Below are 18,581 nucleotides of genomic sequence, written 5' to 3' on the forward strand. Positions count from 1 at the left end.
TTGCCTGCTCTATAGCAACACCTCTAGCGATCTCCACAGACAATGATGGTTGCTCTACATCCGCAGATCGTGGTGGCCGCTCTACAACAACTCCTCTCGCGACTTTCATCGGTAGTCCATCGACTACTTTTGTGTCTGTGACCTTGTCTTCTCCATCGACTTCTAGAGACAGGACTGATCGTGCCACACCGCCTCCTTTAGTGGTTTCCACATGTGGTGGTGGTCGCTCCTCCCCTGGAGATTATACGTCGACTACTTTAGTGGTGTCCTTAACAACTTCGACACTCGCTTAATGCTTTGGGTTCTTCATCGCCTGGTGCTTCTGCGTTGACCTATTTTATCGAGCCTCTTAACTACGTTGGAGATTATGCGTCTAAATGTCTACTAGTTGCTTCTTTCAGTTCTCCATCGACAGGTTATGCTACTGATGCCTCTGGTACCGAGAAACAACTTTTTACATAGTCAAGTACATCTCCATGGATCTGTTCGCGTGAGCCCCCTCGGGGACGTCAGCCACCAGCCACCCCGCTGCACCTCCTCAACCCATAAAGCCACTCCGCGCTCCCAAACCCTAACCCTAACCCTTCTTCCTCCCTTTTGCCACCACCAGGTAACTCTCCTCCCTCCAACCTCTTCCCCATGCCCTGACCCGGAGCTCAAGAGCTCACGCTCATGGTGACCGCGTGGCCAGCCGCGCAGCATGCCCCGGGGCCCCGCGACCACACCTACTTCCTCCACACCGACACACACAAGCTCACGATCACGGCCCACGACGAATTCTGCCGTCGACTTTGACTCCAACCCCAACGCGCCTCCGAGAAATTTGTCGCTGTCGTTCTTCCTCAGGCCCGTTCGACTACTCCAGCCCCCTCCTCGTGAGCTCCTCGACCAAAGCCCTTTCCTAGCATCGTCGATTTCATCCTCTAGCCTAGTTTCCTAACGCGCTCGTATCTTGCCGCCGTAGTGCTAGGTAGCGTACGTCATTACCGAGCACCCCTGCATGCCCAGGGAGACCCCAGGAAGCTTTTTCACGCCTCAGTCCGCTTGATCACAAGCTGTAGAATGTCAACCACACACATCCGAGCAGCTCCGCCACGGATTGTCACCGCTGGAGCTTCTCAAGTGACAACATGGTCCCTCGTGTCCACCAGATCGTTCGTTGCATTAGGCATAGTCTTTTCCGCACCCACATGCACACGTTTGCGAACTCGGGTGAGCTCCAGAGGTCACCAGAGTACGCCATCATGCACAAGGCACCTCCTTCATTTCTTCAGACTTTGCATGTTCTCTGAATCAAAAACAAACGCAAATCATCTAGTCAATGCAGCGCGCCACAAACGGGCGATCCCTAGTTCTACTCTCCACCAAGGCAAAAGCCTCCCTTTTCTGATTTAATCCGTGAACTGACAAGTGCTCGACCGGTCAGCCACTGTGGCTAGTGTTATCAAGGCCTAAGGTCTTGAGTTCAAATCCTTAGGCCGTAATACCATGTTAAGCTTCATGTACTAGTCAACGCAACCAAAAATCCGACTGATGGAAAAGGCTAGGCAATCCACATACACTTCAACAGCTAGCAAACAGCTTACGAGAAAAACCTGCATCACCACACAGCCACATCACCAGCACAGTCACACCCATGGCCCCACCCGTCAGTCACTGCGGCTAACCATGTGAATAAAACTTCAATTAATAATGAATAAAACTTGTCAACCGTGTGAGTGCCTTGGGATTGCTTCCTCGTGTGTGATTGCGCTCTCTTTCCTTATCTTTGGTAGATGCAAGTTGTAGCGTATCTCTACAGAATGCTAGTGCTTTTTGCCGCTCAAACCACATATACCCCTTTCCTTGAGAATGTTGCATACTTAGTATAGATCTGATGTAAGTCTTGCGGGTACAGTTTGGTACTCACCTTGCTATATTAATTCTTTTGATTCGGATGCTACAAATCAGATGGCAACATTAGGAGCAAGCAGTCCCTTTGGTGAAGGACAACGTTAGCTATGGTTATTCCTCAGACAGTGGGATGACAGGATATGGACGTCATTTGCTTTTCTTTAGCCTTCTTAAGGCATTTGCTAAAATCACAAAATTGGGATATCTTTGGTGAAGGATGGTTTCATTTGCATTCCCATGCTGCAAATCAGATATGGACGCCGATGTGAGTGCCCTGGGATCTCTTTGGTGAAGAACGACTCCATTTGCATTTGTTAAATTTGCCTCATTGTAGCTGTTGTATACTGTTGCAGACCTGTTGAACAATTGTGTTGTGATACCGACCGTTCCACCCACATAGTGTGCACGTTGCCACGTGTACATTGTGTTTCGTGGCTATCTTGGGATTGACACTATGCGGATACTAGCGGAGGTGCTCTGGATAGGGCCGCTCCTGGGGCGTCACACCCCACGCCGTATTCACTTGCGGCTTCCCCACCTCGTTTGTTACCCGAGGCTACCTCGTCTCCCTCGCCGCTTAAGGCTTCCCCGGTGATTCCTCGTCCTCTTCTTTACTATGCTCGTCGTGAGCCATCTCCCTCAACTACCCTGTCTCTTTCTGCTGGCGACGCACCACCTCCAGCTCAACCTACTTATGTTTTCTACGCTCGCCCGCTTCCACCTATTGATTGTTGTGGTTTTTCTAGCACAACTCTTCTTGAGCGTATCGTGACGTTGTTGTTCATCCCGAATGGTAGCATGCGATAGCAGAGGATATTGCTGCTCTTGGGGATCTCATCTCCCATCCTATGTCCGTGCCATCACATGTAAGTGGGTCTATAGGGATAAGACTCATTCTGATGGTTCTCTTGAACGCTAGAAAGCTCGCATTGTGGTCTGTGAGAAAAGGCATGGTCATGAATACGATGAGACATTTGCTCACGTGGCCTGCATGACCACCGTTCGCACACTTCTCGTTATGGCTTATGTTTGTCACTGGTCTGTCTCTTAGCTTGATGTCAAGAATGCATTTCTTAACGGTGAGTTACGTGAGGAGGTATACATGCAGCCGCCACCTAGGTATTCTGTTCCTGGTGGTACGACATGTCGTCTTCATTGCTCTCTATATGGTTTTAAGCAAGTCCCTCATGCCTGGTTTGAGCATTTCTCCTCAGTGGTGACTGCGGCTGGTTTTTCGGCGACTGCTCATGATCCTGCGCTTTTTGTCCACCTTTCAACTCATGGTCGAACTCTTTTTCTATATGTTGATGACATGATCATCACTGGCGACGACTCTGAGTGCATTGCCTTTGTGAAGGCATGTCTTAGTGAGCATTTTCTTCTGTATGATCTTGGTCCTCTTTGCTACTTTCTTGGGATTGAGGTTTCTTCTATCTCTGATGGCTTCTTTATTTCCCAAAAGAATTATATCCATGGTCTTCTTGCTCGTGTTGCCCTTACTGATGAGCACACAACACACTGTTGAGACTCCGATGGAGCACAATGTCCACGTCTGTGCTTCTGACGGTCAGTCTTTGTATGATCCGACACGCTACCGTCATCTTGATGGGAGTCCTATCTATCTAGTTGTCACTTGTCTAAACCTTTCCTATCTCGTTTACATTCTGAGTCGTTTCATTTATGCTCCCACTTCGGCCAACTATTGTCACCTCCTTCGTCTTCTATGATATCATCATGGGACTATCTCTCGCCGTCTCTTCTTCCCACGCTTCAGTTCGTTCCAGTTTCAGGCCTATTCACATGCCACTTGGGCTAGCAATCATTCAGATCGTTGGTCCCTTTCTGCTAACTGTGTTTTTCTTAGTGGTTCTCTCATTGCCTTGAAGACAGAAGAAACATACTGCAGTTTCTCGTTCGATTTCAAATGCCGAGTTGTGAGCTATGGCTCTTTTAACAGCAGAGATGACTGTTATTATGGCTGCTTGTGGATTTTGGTGTTTCTGTCACTACAACTACTCTCTTGTCAGACAGTACAAGTGCTATTAGTATTGCGTGTGACCATATGAAGCATGAGCTCACCAAATCATATTGGTGTTGATGCTTCCTTTGAGCACTACAGTGCGCAGGATCAGACTATTGCTTTTCAGTATATGCCTTCCGAGTTACAGTTGTTATATTTCTTCATGAAGACCTAGACTAGACTCTTTGGTTGGCACTGGAAAACTACACTGCCAATACTGGATATCACATGAAACAAGCACTATCATGGATGCAACCTTTCTTATTCAGTCCCCCCCCCCCCCTCTCATAAAGAAGGTTGCATCATTAATGGTCAAAACTTTAACTACGACAGTAACAATGATCCTACTCCAAGTCAACATTACATGTATATATAGAACCTAAAAGGACATAAAACTTGAACATGCAATGTTATATCAGAAAGTTTAGGCCGAGGAGCTGTGGAATTCCCATTATTTAGTGAAGGCAGGGGCTTCACTAAGTTGCATACCTTATTAGATAAAGGACCACTGGCAAGGAATGGCTTTTCATCACGTAGTTGGTGAAATCCGTAAGCCACTTGAGCATCCATCCCTGCGTTTTCAAATAAAGTGCACAGTGAATGCATGTTTTTGTTCTGAAAGATTCCTACGCCATAGACAAATTAGATACAACAAACATCATATGGTAACAACAAAACAAGCTCCACGTATGTATAACACAAGAAGATTATTCATCTTATTATTTCGAGGATAGTACTAAAAATTGTGTTATTACTTTCACTTATTATTAAACAGCATAAACATGTACAAACGTACTCCCTCTGTCCCAAAATATAAGAACGTTTTTAACACTACACTAGTGTCAAAAACGTTCTTATATTATGGGGCGGAGGGAGTATCACCCAAGAACAATATAAATATATATGATCGACTATTTTAGAAGATAATGAGCCAAGGGCAAAGCCCCAAGGCGGACGGCCGCGGCGAGGACGCTCGCGGCTCGGGTCCGCGCTCTTTTTCTCCCTCTCTCAGCTCCAATCAGCCAGATACAGATCCACAGCCCCAACCTCGACGCGTCACCGTGCGGCGCTCCACCTCATGCTCGCCCCTCTCCCTCCGGTCTCGACGCGCCCCCGTGCGCGTCCAGCCTCGTCCACCTCCGCTTCTTCCGCTCCAGCTCTGCCCGCTGCTCTCCACCTCCCGCTCGCCCACTCACTACGCCTCCATCGCGCGCCCGTGTGCGTCCAGTCTCGACCACCTCCGCTTCCTGGCGCCCCTGTGCGGCGCTCGCGCTGGTAGTTGCGCCCCCGGGCCTGCTCATTGGAGCTGGCCGCCCTCTTCGCGTAGCCTGCGCTTTATGTGCCTCTCGGCGCCTGATGCTTTGCGGGTTGGCTGCGCCCCCACCTCTCCATCATGCAGCCTCGAGCACCCATCCACCTCTCCTCTTCATTACCGCGGCGCCGCCAGCATGCCCACGTCGACCCCCACCGCCCTCTCTGGATGGCTCGTGTCCACCAACGGCATCATCCCTCGGATCCAAATTTGCCAAACGCTCTGCTCCTGATCCGTCCACTGGTGCTGCTTTTCTGCACGTTGCTCGGTGGGGTTGAGTCGTTTGGTTGATGTGGAGGCTGGAGCAATCCTTGCCAGCGGACAACGACGACGCCTGCAGACGTCGCGTCCACCTTGGTGGCGTTCTCCTGCCTTCTACATCTCGGCGGTCAGCTTGCTGACTCGGAAATTCCATGCCGACTCACCTCCTGCTCTCCTCAGTTGATGTTTTTCATTCTCGGCAACCCGGTAATCTCCTCTTTCTCGCATGGGGGGAATTGACGATAACCCCCTTTGTTCGCGGATCCTGGCTAAGAGGCCCCTTTCGCTGCCACTGACATGTGGGGTTTAAGTGAGCTGGGGGCTGTATGGTTTTTGGGTCCGGTTTTCCTTATAAACTGGATCAAGGTTTTTGATCCGGTCTTCCTCATAAACCGGATCACGGTTTTTGACCTGGTTTCCCTCATAAACTGGATCATTTTCTTTGAATAGAGATCATATTCAGGTGGGGATCCCCCCCCCCCCCCCACGACATGTTAAAAAAAAGTTTTCTCAACCTTAGAATGATTTGCAACAGATTTGTTAATACATATGAATAAATATATGAAGGTGGATATCAAATGTGTTTCTTTTAGCAAACAAGATTTTCACTTAGAAGAAGACACTAAAAGATATATAACCCACGAGTGAATTGTCATCATCCTGTCCTCGAGTAGCATGAGGGTGATGCTCAACGGTGAGCCGGGTCTGGTGGTTTGGCACAATAAGGGTCTGAGACAGGGTGACTCGCTTTCCTTGATGTTGCTTGTGTTGATGATTGAGACTCTTAACAGGTTGCTAGCCAAGGCCAAGGAATTCGAGTAGCTCCGTCGCCTAGCACCTCAAGATCTGACAGCGAGGGCCCCAACAACGCCCTAGAGGCAGCATCGGTTATGGAGTGCCACCTCGATCAAGCACCTCGGGATCCCTCTCGTGTTGAGGAGGTTGTCGAGCGAGGCGCTCCAAAACTTGGTTGACAGGATTGCCGACCGCCTTCCCACGTGAAAGGCCTCCATGATGGCCAAGGGGAGACGTCCCACCTTGGTCAAGTCAGTTCTGGCTACCATGCCTTTGCACCAGATGGTGGTCCTCGGCTTGAACAAGAAGACCAAGAAACAGATTGACAAAATCCTAAGAGGCTTCCTTTGGCTGGGCAGGGTGGCTACACAGTGCGGCCATTGCCACGTCAACTGGTTCAAGGTGTGCAGGCCCCTTCGCTTGGGAGATTTGGGTGTTACATTGGCAGAACGGCGATAAGCCTAAGGGTCCGTTGGTTGTGGTGGACGTGCACCGATCCCCTCCATCCTTGGAGGGGCCTTGACCTGCAATTCTCCTGTGATGAGCGCGAGGTGTTCACTGCATCCAATAAAATGGTGGCTGGCAAGAAAACTGCTGCCTTATTCTAGAAGAATCGCTTGCTTGATGGTCGCACCATATCGGAGATTGCGCGGCGCCTGAGCTTCTTTTTTTGGTCTCAGGGTAGCGGACTGTCAGTGAGGCCAAGCCGGCCGCTGATGGATCTTGGAGACAGAGGGTTTTGAGTCGTGATTGTTATAGTATATGTGGATTGCACTAGCCCTTTCCATAAGTTCGGACTTTTGGTTGCGTTGGCTAGTGCATGAAGCTTAACATAGTATCGGAGCTAAGGTCTTGAGTTCAAGTCCTGGTTTGCGCAATTTATCTAAAAATTGTTGTTGCCCCCCTTTGTGTCCACGTATAGGCCTCTTGAGTCATATGTGAGTTTCCCGCGCCGTCGCTCTCTTCCAGTTGCACGTGTTGACTTGTCTTCCCCATCACACGTGAGAGGGGGTGTTACAGTATATGTGGATTGCACTAGCCCTTTCCATCAGTTCGGACTTTTGGTTGCGTTGGCTAGTGCATGAGGCTTAACAGTGATAACCCTTTAGTTGTACATCCAGACTGGACGGTTGGTGCACAGGGTCCATCTTTCAGCCTCTCCGGACCCAACACTCTCGGTGTCCAAGAGTCACTGCTGGAGAGCAGAGCGCATGCCGGGGCCTGCAACATGCGCCGCGCTGCATACTCTGTGATCACTCGAAGGAGACGATGGCTCATCTCCTCACGCTGCTCCTTATAGCGTGCGTGTGGCACGAGGTGCTCTCCGGGTTGCACTCAACGGCGTGCCACCCCGACGGGGGGACGCCTTCGTGGACTAGTTTCATCAAATGTGTCACTCCGTCTAGACAACCGCATGGAAACTCAAGGCTTTTGCATTTTCTTGAGAGAAAAAAATAGATATATAACCAAGATTATTCCAAATAAGAGCATAACCTAAAAATAATATTTAGGGGATACTAGGAAATACATTCTTAAATAATGAAGACAAATACAGGCAATGCAGCTAGAAGTTATCAAGTCAAGAAAGAAAGTACCTATGCTGAAGTAATTGTAGAAGACGCCGTCAAAGCAACAAACTGTCTCAGACAACTCTCCCTCAGCAGTGCCATCCTGCAGGACATATTATTGCATTCATGTGGATCGGAGTGTGTGAAAATAAACTGCATTGGATTGATGAATTGCTAGAAGATAGTCTATAAGCAGTACATCATAAAATGTACACTCTCCGAGGTGCCTAAGGGAGTGGGGAAGATCCAGTTCTTGTTCTTCTCCTTCTTCTGGCATAGAAACGACGATGTGCCAACTGCACAAGGAAACTATGCTACTGAGAAACTGGAAGTGAACAATTCTGGAAGTACAGACCATACCTACTAAAGAAGGAAACATCATGTAGCGAGTTCTGCGATAAGCTTTCGTATAAAGAAACCCATTAAGGAATTAATACGTACTCCCTCTGCAACTTAATATAAGACGTTTTTTGACACTGTTATAGACTCTAAAAACGTCTTATAAAAAGCTACAGAGGTAGTACATGGAATCTTTCATGATAGCTATGACTATCTGGCATTTCAATCACAGCATGCTATGTTAAACTAGAGCAACACCCCCCTCCCCCCCCCCCACCCAAAAAAAAAGCCAATGTGTATTATCAGTATCAGCAGCCGCAGTTGGCATCATAAAACAGGACCATCGAATACAGACTTGACAAATCACCAGGATCTTACTAACAACAACAACAAAGTCTTTAGTCCCAAACAAGTTGGGGTAGGCTAGAGGTGAAACCCATAAGATCTCGCGATCAACTGATGTGATGGTTCTCGCCCTGGATAGCAAGTTTCCACACACCCCTGTCCATGGCTAGTTCTTTGGTGATACTCCAGTCCTTCAGATCTCTCTTTACGGACTCCTCCCATGTCAAGTTCGGTCTACCCCAACCTCTCTTGACATTATCAGCACGCTTTAGCCGTCCGCTATGCACTGGAGCTTTTGGAGGCCTGCGCTGAATATACCCAAACCACCTCAGACGATGTTCGACAAGCTTCTCTTCAATCAGTGCTACCCCAACTCTATCTCATATATAATCATTCCGGTATGTAATCATTCCGGACTCGGTCCTTCCTCGTGTGGCCACACATCCATCTCAACATGCTCATCTCCGCCACACTTAACTGTTGAAAATGCCGCCTTTTAGTTGGCCCACACTGCAGGTCGAATCACCGTCCTATAGAACTTGCCTTTTAGCTTTTGTGGCACTCTCGTCACAGATAATGCCAGAAGCTTCGCGCCACTTCATCCATCCGGTTTTGATTCGATGATTCACATCTTCATCAATATCCCCATCCTTCTGCAGCATTGACCCCAAATATCAAAAGGTGTCCTTCCGAGGCACCACCTGCCCATCAAGGCTAACCTCCTCCTCCTGGTGCCTAGTAGTACTGAAACCGCACCTCATGTACTCGGTTTTAGTTCTACTAAGTCTAAACCTTTCGATTCCAAGGTTTGTCTTCAAAGCTCAAACTTCCTATTGACCCCTGTTTGACTATCATCGACTAGCACCACATCATCCGCAAAGAGCATACACCACGGTATATCTCCTTGTATATCCCTTGTGGCCTCATCCATCGCCAAAGCAAAAAGATAAGGGCTCAAAGCTGACCCCTGGTGCAGTCCTATTTAAAATTTTAATCGGAAAGTCATCAGTGTCGCCATCACTTGATCGAACACTTGTCACAACATTATCGTACATGTACTTGATGAGGGTAATGAACTTTGTTGGGACTTCGTGTTTCTCCAAGGCCGCCACATGACCTTCCGTGGTATCTTATCATAGGCCTTCTCCAAGTCAATGAACACATATGCATGTCCTTCTTTGGCTACCTGTATCTCTCCATAAGTTGTCGTACCAAGAAAATGGCTTCCATGGTCGACCTCCCAGGCATGAAACCAAACTGATTTTTGGTCACACTTGTCATTCTTCTTAAGCGGTGCTCAATGACTCTCCCATAGCTTCATTGTATGGCTCATCGGCTTAATTCCATGGTAATTAGTACAACTCTGAACATCCCCTTGTCCTTGAAGATTGGTACTAATATTCTCCGTCTCCATTATTCCAGCATCTTGTCTGCCCGAAAAATGAGGTTGAAAAGCTTGGTTAGCCACACTATCGCTATGTCCCTGAGACCTCTCCACACCTCAATGGGGATACAATCAGGACCCATCGCCTTGCCGCCTTTCACCCTTTTTAAAGCCTCCTTGACCTCAAGACTCCTGGATTCGCCGCACAAAACGCCTGCTGGTATCATCAAAGGAGTCGTCCAGTTCAATGGTAGAGCTGGTATCATCAAAGGAGTCGTCCAGTTCAATGGTAGAGTTGGTACCATCAAAGGAGTCGTCCAGTTCAATGGTAGAGCTTTCATTTTTCCCCATTGAACAACTTGTCGAAGTACTCCCGCCATCTATGCTTAATTTCCTCGTCCTTCACCAGGCGTTGGTCTGCTCCGTCCTTGATGCATTTGACTTGGTCAACATCCCTCGTCTTCCTCTCTCGGATCTTGGCCATCTTATAGATGTCCCTTTCGCCTTCCTTCGTGCCTAAGCGCTGGTAGAGGTCCTCATATGTCCGACTCCTTGCTTCACTCACAGCTCGCCTAGCGGCCTTCTTTGCCATCTTGTGGTTCTCTATGTTGTCTGCACTCCTATCCAGGTATAGGCGTCTGAAACAATCTTCCTTCTCCTTAATAGCCTTCTGGACATCATGATTCCACCACCAAGTATCTTTAGCTTCGCTTCTACCTCCCCTGGACACTCCAAACTACTCCGAGGCCACCTTAGAATGCAAGTTTCCATCTTCATCCACATATTGTCCGCATCCCCTCCTTCCTCCCAAGGGCCCTCCTTAATGGCCCTCTCCTTGAACGTCTGAGCTACCTCCCCCTTGAACTTCCACTACTTCGTTCTAGCGACTCTGGCACGCCTATCCCGCTAGACACGAATCCAAAAGTGGAAGTCAGCAACCACAAGCTTATGCTAAGGGACAACACTCTCTCCATGTATCACCTTACAGTCTAGACAAGCACGCCTGTCTTCTCTTCTCGAGAGGATGAAATCAATCTGGCTAGAGTGTTCACCACTACTAAAAGTCACTAGATGTGATTCTCTCTTTTTAAAGAGGGTGTTAGCTACGATCATGTTGTAGGATAAATCACTAGGATCTTACTAACATGGGAAATTCCATGAAGACTGTTTGGATTAACTGTGGACTAAACCCTGTCTCCTGCACAGCTAGTGTGAACAAAGAGCAACAAAGTCAAAAATAGGCTGCATAGGATAACCTGCAGCATGTCAGGATAGGATACAACTCAGGATAGTAGTCAGGGCAGTGCGGCTAGGATTTTTGCTTCCATGTTCACACAAGTACTACTAGCAAACTCTTGTGCTAACCAGTACGTAACTAGTCCTATAAAAGGACATGTATCTTCTTCATTAGCAAGAAAATGGCATTCAAGCTTCACTCACCAAGATCCAGTGTCTCTCTCGTGCTAGTCCACACGACGCTCCTTTCCTAGTCCCGAGCACTCGCAGCTCAACCCCGAGCACTCGCAGTTTAGGCTAACATTAATCACTTACAATGTATCACAATTGGTACTCCCTCCGTAAATAAATATAAGAGTGTTTAGATCACTGAAGTAATGATCTAAACACTCTTATATTTCTTTACAGAGGGAGTATAATCCAAGGACTAGTAGTGGGCGCCCCACATGACAGTAACTACCTCATTTCCCAAATAGATGTCATTCAGGAATGGATGCAATCACAATTTTGTAACTTCATTTTTCATGTGAAATTAGTAGATTTATCATCAAAAGTACTTCAAGCAGTTATATATTTTTATAACTTCTGCTAATATACAAGTATCAAAATGTGATGGTCAACTGTGTACCGGAGATCGTATTCATGTCTGAAACCCACACATTTGGAAAGAGAGGTGTACATTTCAAGGACAATGTTAGTCCTTATTTGTTATGGGTGGTGGCTAGCTAAAGCAACAGGCGTATCAAGAAGTGCACAGGCAACCAGGAGGGAACTGTCCTTTAAATTAGGTTGGGATTGCTTTAGCTGGAAATTATATTAACTAATACATATGCATCACATTTGTACTAAATTAGAAAACAGAATATGTAGAAGATCTTAAAAACTTCACTATTAAATAAACAAGAGTGACCTGTCTAAACATGAAACTGTGCCCAAAATAGCCTTGTAGAGAGATCGTTTAGCAGCTGCTTTCCATGAGAAAGGAAATGAAGCACCCTGAAAATAACAGTTAAGTGATGAAAATTCCGAGTAAGTATCACAGGAAGACTGTAAGAACAAAAGAAAGACATCTTTTACCCAACCAAAACTCCTGGAAAGATCATTTCCTGTTCCAAGGGGTATGACAGCAACTGGAGGAACCGGTCCCCGGTTCTGCACATATAGTTCTCCTAAGCATCCCAGCACCCAACCTACTGTACCATCACCTCCTGCTACCTAGGTACGTTAAGCACAGTAAGTATTCAGAAATCATTGGGGAAAATGAGAAGGGTATTGCTGACTACTGTGTACGGCATTGCATGGAACACTGAAACAATATACTTCCCGTCATAATTTTAGTCAGATTATTTCTTCTTTTCAACTCAAAATACTTAAGAATTGAATAGTATAATACTCCCTCCTTCCTAAAAGGTAAGGCCCCATTGAATTTCAAGGCTAATTTGACCTTAAATCTGACGAAAAAATACGAGTTATATGCCACACAACTGATGTAATGGTGTTTAGTTGTTAAGTTACCATGACTCTCAGGTTATTGCGAACTGATCTTGCACTATGATCCCCAGAATCAGCAAGTTGCTCCAAACAACCCAATCCATATTCCACAAATGCAGATGGCTTAACGACCGTAATATCGAAAACCTGGAGTCATAAAAGCTGGCGTCAGTAACAGAACTGCTTAGTATTTCTGTCTTTTTGGAAAGGTATATTTCTGCCTTCCAAGATGCAGCAGTTCAAAAAAATTGAAGATATAGCATGTTGATCAATATTCCCACGCTCAACCAGAATATAAGTACAAAGAGTGCTGATCCAAGTTCCAGCAACAGAGCAGAACATATACAGGAAGTAGAAAGGTGAGAGTTTTCTAATTTAGGTTATATCCTGCCACTATACTGAGATACTTGCACCTCCCCCCCCCCCCCCCCCCCCCCCCCCAAATAGAAAACAATAGATTCTTAAGGATGGAGGTTAAGCGACAGTAAATAAAACTCTAGTGTGCACAATAAAGCCAATTCAGATTCATACAAAATGAAAAGGCTTTTATGCAATTCAGAGCGTAAAGTGAAAGGCTATTGCAGTGTTCTGTATCTGCCATCAGAATCATCAATGCAGTTGTGTCGGTCGTGAGAACTAACATTTCCCATTTTCCTCGGCAGAGAAAAACCTTGGACATATTTTAGTAACCCATGCACAAACACTGTGTGTGTGTGTGTGTGTGTGTGTGCGTGCATGGGGTACATATATATATGGGGTACTCTATGTACTTATTGTGCGCGCGTGTGTGTACACTGTTTCTCTTACCCAACGAAAACGATAAACTTGTGCCAGAATAAGCATATTAAGTTTCCGATTTCTATTATGTTTCAACTATTCAGTTGTTTCCTCTACATACTTGTTCACCATCTTCTTGCGCCAGCAGCTCCCTGAACAATGGTTCAACATCTACCGACCTTCAGCAGTTCATTTCTTGCTAGCAGTGCCATAATCGTGTAAGCATGGTATCACTGTAACAATGGACAAGAATCTTTTCCAGCTAAGTCCATCAACAAGGTTCATATTTGTACACTGGATCACCCTAATGCAGATTAATATTGTTATATCCGCAAGGTTAATATACCTCTGTAGTATATATTATTTTTTATCAGAAATAAACATGAACATCTATTGACGATAATAACAGCATGGCTGCATATATGGAAGAATCTACTACTGACCTAAGCCTAATTACTGAAAAGTAGATAAAAGTAAACGACAATATTCTTCTCTGCTTTATTGAGGGGCCGGTCCCTTTAGATAATAGACAAGACTTGGCAAACAAGCCCGTAAATCTATTCAAACTCTAATACAATCTCTAAACTGACTAGACTCTTTCCTAACAAAGATGCTTAATCAACTAGGACTCTAATTAAGTGATATAAGACTCCACTGGACTCTTCACTAACAAAGATGCTTTATCAATTAGGACTCTAATTAAGGGATAAGACTCCATGTTTGATGGGCTGGTCCACATAACATCTCTCTCTTCCTTGAAAAACAGCTTGTCCGCAAGTTGTAGGTTGTAGAAGAGCCGCGTGCACCGGTGACCCCAAACATAAATCTCGTCAAAGATAAAGCAAAGGCCTTGGCGACTACGTTCTGCTAAACTCTGCTGGATTGAGGCGCCGAACCTACCGTGGCGGGGTTGGCTCCGGAGTGGTTGACGACAAAACATGTGCTAGTGGCGCTGGTGGGGAAGGTATTGTAGATGCATTGACCGCAGGAAGATCGGAGGGGCAAAAGTGCCCTGTAGGACCAGAAGGCTGGTGCGGTGACGTTGTTGGAGGGAATGCTGCTGCTCATAGGCCTTGGCGAGGGAGAAGGCGGTGTGGAGGTCAGATGGAAGCTGAAGCTTGATGTCAATGCGAAGACCATAGGGCAGACCTACTGTGCACAGAAACCGTTGTTGGGACAGTGTTAGTGGCTCATTGTTGTGGCACATGAGCACTAGTCGAGGAAGTGAATGGCAGTTGTGCCTACTTGCCCAAGGGATTGGTGTGGAGTGACGGCCCAAACTGAACGCGGCAAGCTTCCTTGAACTGCTCCCGTTTTGGCATGCCAAAATCGCGCTCGAGCTGTAAGTACCAGAACTAAGTGTCATTGGAGAGGTGGTAGGCTGCAGGCTAGACTTTGTCAGCCTCGTCCGTGCAATGTCCACGAAAAAACTGCTCATACCTATTGAGCCAACCAAGAGGATCGACCGAACCATCATGCGTTGGGAAGTCGAGCTTGTGGAAGTAAGGCATGCCTGAACCAGAACCTGATCCGAGGTGATTGTTAGGTAGGGGCGGAGGAGAGGTGATGGGCGGGGTGGATCCTAGATGGGTTGTGGAGGGGGAGCGGTCATATCGGCATATGAAATCGTTTGGCAGGTGGAGGCGTCAAGGCGGTAGAGGCGGCTGCGAAAATCTACAGTTGCTGCTGCTGCTGATGGTAGGGCTGTTGCTGGTAGGTGGGCAGCAAAATTGCGGCGGGATTTTTTTTTTTTGGGGGGACAGATTGGGGCGGGATTTGGGGTGTAGGGTGAGGGTGCCAAGTGGCCCAGATTGATGTTAGGGGTGACTGTGGCGAGCAAGGAGATGGCTGGAGTTGCTAAAAGGGTATTGGCCGCTGATGGTGGTTGGCAGCTGTCTGCACAGGGTTGTGTTGCGAGGGGAAGTAGACGGTGAAGGCAGGAAAGTGAGGGGATGGTGGGGGTGGGCAATCTGCCCGGCGGGTGGAGCTCCGCCGGCGGCGATGGTGGCGATTCCCTTGCTGGATAAGGGGACACCAGAGGTGCTTTTGGCGAGGGGAATCACCAGGGGCGAGTCGCCGCTGGGGAGGAGGGCTTGGGACACGGAGGTGGCGTCATGGGTGGCAGCTGCAGCCGTGGTGGAATCTGGCGGTGGGGGCAGGGTCGGCTGCCGTTGCTCAAGCGCTGTCAAGCGCTGCACCAGACCGTCACACAATGAAAAGACATCTGTTATAAACTCCTTTTACCGATATCTGATACGGACAACCATAGTTCATGGCTGGAACTTCTCCTTGTCAGATCTCTACTCCAAACCCCTGAGGCCCTGACCCAGCTCCGAGCACTTGATGACCCCTTCTCTGATTAGGAAATCTACGATGCTTTTCTCCAAATGAATCCAAATGCCAGCCCTGGACCTGACAGTTTCGGCCCTTGCTTCTACCGAAAAATATTGGCACTCGACGAAACAGACCATCATTCCTTTCTTCCGCGCTTTCCATAATCTAGACCCAGGTGTTGATCGTTTGAATACCGCCTTCATGGTCCTCCATCCGAAAGATAGTGTAGCCAGATCAGCAAAATGATTTCTGGCCCATCCCCCTTCAGAATTGCCCTCCAAAAGCCATTGCCAAGCTCCTCACAAATAGACTGAAACCCCTGATACCGCTCCTTATTCAGGACGACCAAACAGAGTTCATAAATGTGCGCTCCATTGCGGAAAACTTTATCTATGCGGCTGACCTGCTCAATTGTTGTCATTCTAGTAAAGCCACGACGATGATCTTCAAACTTGATTTCCGCAAAGCTTTCGACTCCATCGCTTGGGAAACCCCTCCTACAACTCTTAATCCACATGGGCTTCCCACCCAAATGGGTTGCTAGGATTAACTCGCTACTATCCTCAGGAGAAACAGCTATCATGCCCAATGAGGTGCCAGGCAATTGGATCAGCTGCAAAAATGGGCTCCGCCAGGGAGACCCCCTCTGCCCCTATGTTTTTATCCTGGTAGCGGACATCCTCCAACGCCTAATCCTGCGAGCTCATCAAGATGGGCTACTTCACCACCCCTTGACCAAAATATTCCCCTTGCTGTCCTGCAATATGATGTTGATGATACGCCCACGCATCAACTTCCGGGGCAACTCATCTAAAATTGCTGCTGGACAAAGACAAACTCTCTAAAATTGATGATGCGCTCAGAGGCCGGGGGTGATCCTCCTTCTCCAAAAAAAAAACTTCCGGGGCAACTCATCTAAATTGCTCCAGGCCAAAGATTTATCTCTATGGACCTTTGGCCTGCATTTGAGAACACCCCAGCGCCTCCCTCCCGTCACCAGGGCGCACAACATTCCTTGCAGGCATTCCGTCGAACAGTGACTGAGCACCGGCGACTCGCCCCGCCCTCGCGTGCGAGGTGATGAGCGTGATCCCCAGTACCCGAGGAGTGCAGAAGAAGGTGTACGTCGGATAGGCGGCCGAGCAGACCCGCGTGGACGCGGATGAGCGAGTTGTTCACGAGGAGGAATTCCGTGAGTCCGAGCCTGACAGCGTGGGCGTGGACGGCAAGCGCGAGGCGACGCGCGCCGGGGGAGAAGGGGAGGAGTTGAGGAAGAGAGGGGAGGGTGTTCGGGGTGGGGAGACTGGGGACTGTGGGGGGGAAGAGATGGGCGTAGAGCGGGATCCCGAAGACCCGAACCCGAGCGGCCTCCCAAGTTCTGGACTGGAGCACCCGGATGAGTACGTTACGTTGTGGTTGTGGAGTTCCACGCTACGCCGAAGCAGACCCGACGTGACCATGCCTGCCTGGATTCGCGGCACCGCGACCGCAGCTCCACGTAGCACCGGACGACCAACATCTCAACACGTACTTCCGAATTACTTGTTGCAGGTATAAATGTATCTAAATGTATTTTAGTTTTAGATACATCCATCTGCGACGAGTAATTTAAAACGGTGGGAGTACTCTGTAAAGTGTTGCTGATGAAATAAATATTTTCCTTGTTAAAAAAAAGGTACGCATGTTTCCCTATCCCTAAAAAATAATATGGCCCTCTCACAGGCAGCACCACGCAACACGAACAGGCATACACCAAGTCTGAGAGAGGGACAGAGGTTTGACCTGGTCTTCGCCAATGAGCTCCTGGAGGCGGGACTTGAGGACGGGACCGAGGCGACCGCCGCTGCGCGGGTTGACGAACGCGACCAGGGGGTTCTCGGGGGCGTCCTCGGGCGCCAGGGCGAACCAGGGGTTGGCCGCGGTGCCCACCCCTGGGGCTTCCTCCAACGCGAAGGCGCCTGCCGACGGGTCCCTCGCCTTCAGCGCGGCGTGCAGAGCGTCGCGGAGGCGCTGCGGAAGCGCGACGCGGAGGCGGAGGTCCTCCTTCTCGAACGCCGAGGACGCGGCACGGCCGAACCCGCAGCTCCGGAATGACAGCGACTCAATAAGAGCCCCAACTAGCGGCGGCGGCGCGGCCGCCGGCGGTGAGCGCGGCAAGCGCAGCGCCTCCCGCTCCGCCGGCGACGGTGATGCCGACAGCGATATGGACATCTCCGAGCACGACCGCGACCGCGATCGCATCGCGATCGGGGGGTAGGATCCAGGAAATGCGTTTTCCGATGGTGGGCGGTTTGAACGGAGGAGGCTGAAGGAGGCGGAGTTTTGTATGGTCGTTTTTTTCCGTGGTGGGAAGGAGGGCCAAGGAGGAGCTGCCTGCACCGCTCCTCAACGGCCAAGGCAACTCAGGAAATAGCTAAAGAGCAATCCTATATTTACGGAGAAAAGAGATTCTCCGTGCATGTCTCAGCCGTCCATTCCATTGAAAATCCACATGCCTACATGCTTATTTTCTTTGGTTGTTTAGCCGTTAGTTAATTTTAAATGGCTTCATGCATTTTTTTTTCACGCAACAAGGAAATGGCTCCATACATGCATGCTTTTGCCATTGAGTTCAATGCGACATCTATTCCATCTCTCATGTCTTTTTCATTTCATTTCCTAATTTTAACTTACTATATCTTTTAAATCAAAAATCCAAATTAAGTTCCATTTGCATATTTATGTTCGTCGCGATGAGAACTTTCAAATCTGGCCAATTTTGAATATGTTTTGAGAACTTTTTTAAAAAAAGACTAAGTTTCAAATATTGAAACTTGATAGTCGTAT

General features: G+C 48.2%; 1 protein-coding gene across 4 annotated transcripts in view; it reads right to left on the reverse strand.

The window, feature by feature from the left end:
• Positions 1-18,172, reverse strand: part of LOC123170046 (diacylglycerol kinase 4) — a 29,711-nt gene extending 11,539 nt beyond the window's left edge. The window contains exons 1-9 of one of the 4 annotated variants that reach the window (XM_044587894.1): positions 14,862-17,075; positions 14,667-14,761; positions 14,322-14,573; positions 12,669-12,791; positions 12,231-12,368; positions 12,064-12,149; positions 8,049-8,145; positions 7,877-7,952; positions 4,403-4,485 (exon numbers count right to left, since the gene is read on the reverse strand). In XM_044587894.1, coding sequence (XP_044443829.1) covers positions 4,403-4,485; positions 7,877-7,952; positions 8,049-8,145; positions 12,064-12,149; positions 12,231-12,368; positions 12,669-12,791; positions 14,322-14,561 — 843 coding nt within the window. In that variant the 5' untranslated portion in view covers positions 14,562-14,573; positions 14,667-14,761; positions 14,862-17,075. Of the gene's footprint in view, positions 1-4,402; positions 4,486-7,876; positions 7,953-8,048; positions 8,146-12,063; positions 12,150-12,230; positions 12,369-12,668; positions 12,792-14,321; positions 14,762-14,861; positions 17,076-17,537 lie in introns of those variants that run through there. The other 3 variants (XM_044587892.1, XR_006485025.1, XM_044587891.1) reach the window with 3 other exon arrangements.
• Positions 18,173-18,581: the final 409 nt, after the last annotated feature.

This window comes from Triticum aestivum, chromosome 7D (genome assembly GCF_018294505.1).
Source record: "Triticum aestivum cultivar Chinese Spring chromosome 7D, IWGSC CS RefSeq v2.1, whole genome shotgun sequence".
In the NCBI taxonomy this organism is placed as follows: Eukaryota; Viridiplantae; Streptophyta; class Magnoliopsida; order Poales; family Poaceae; genus Triticum; species Triticum aestivum.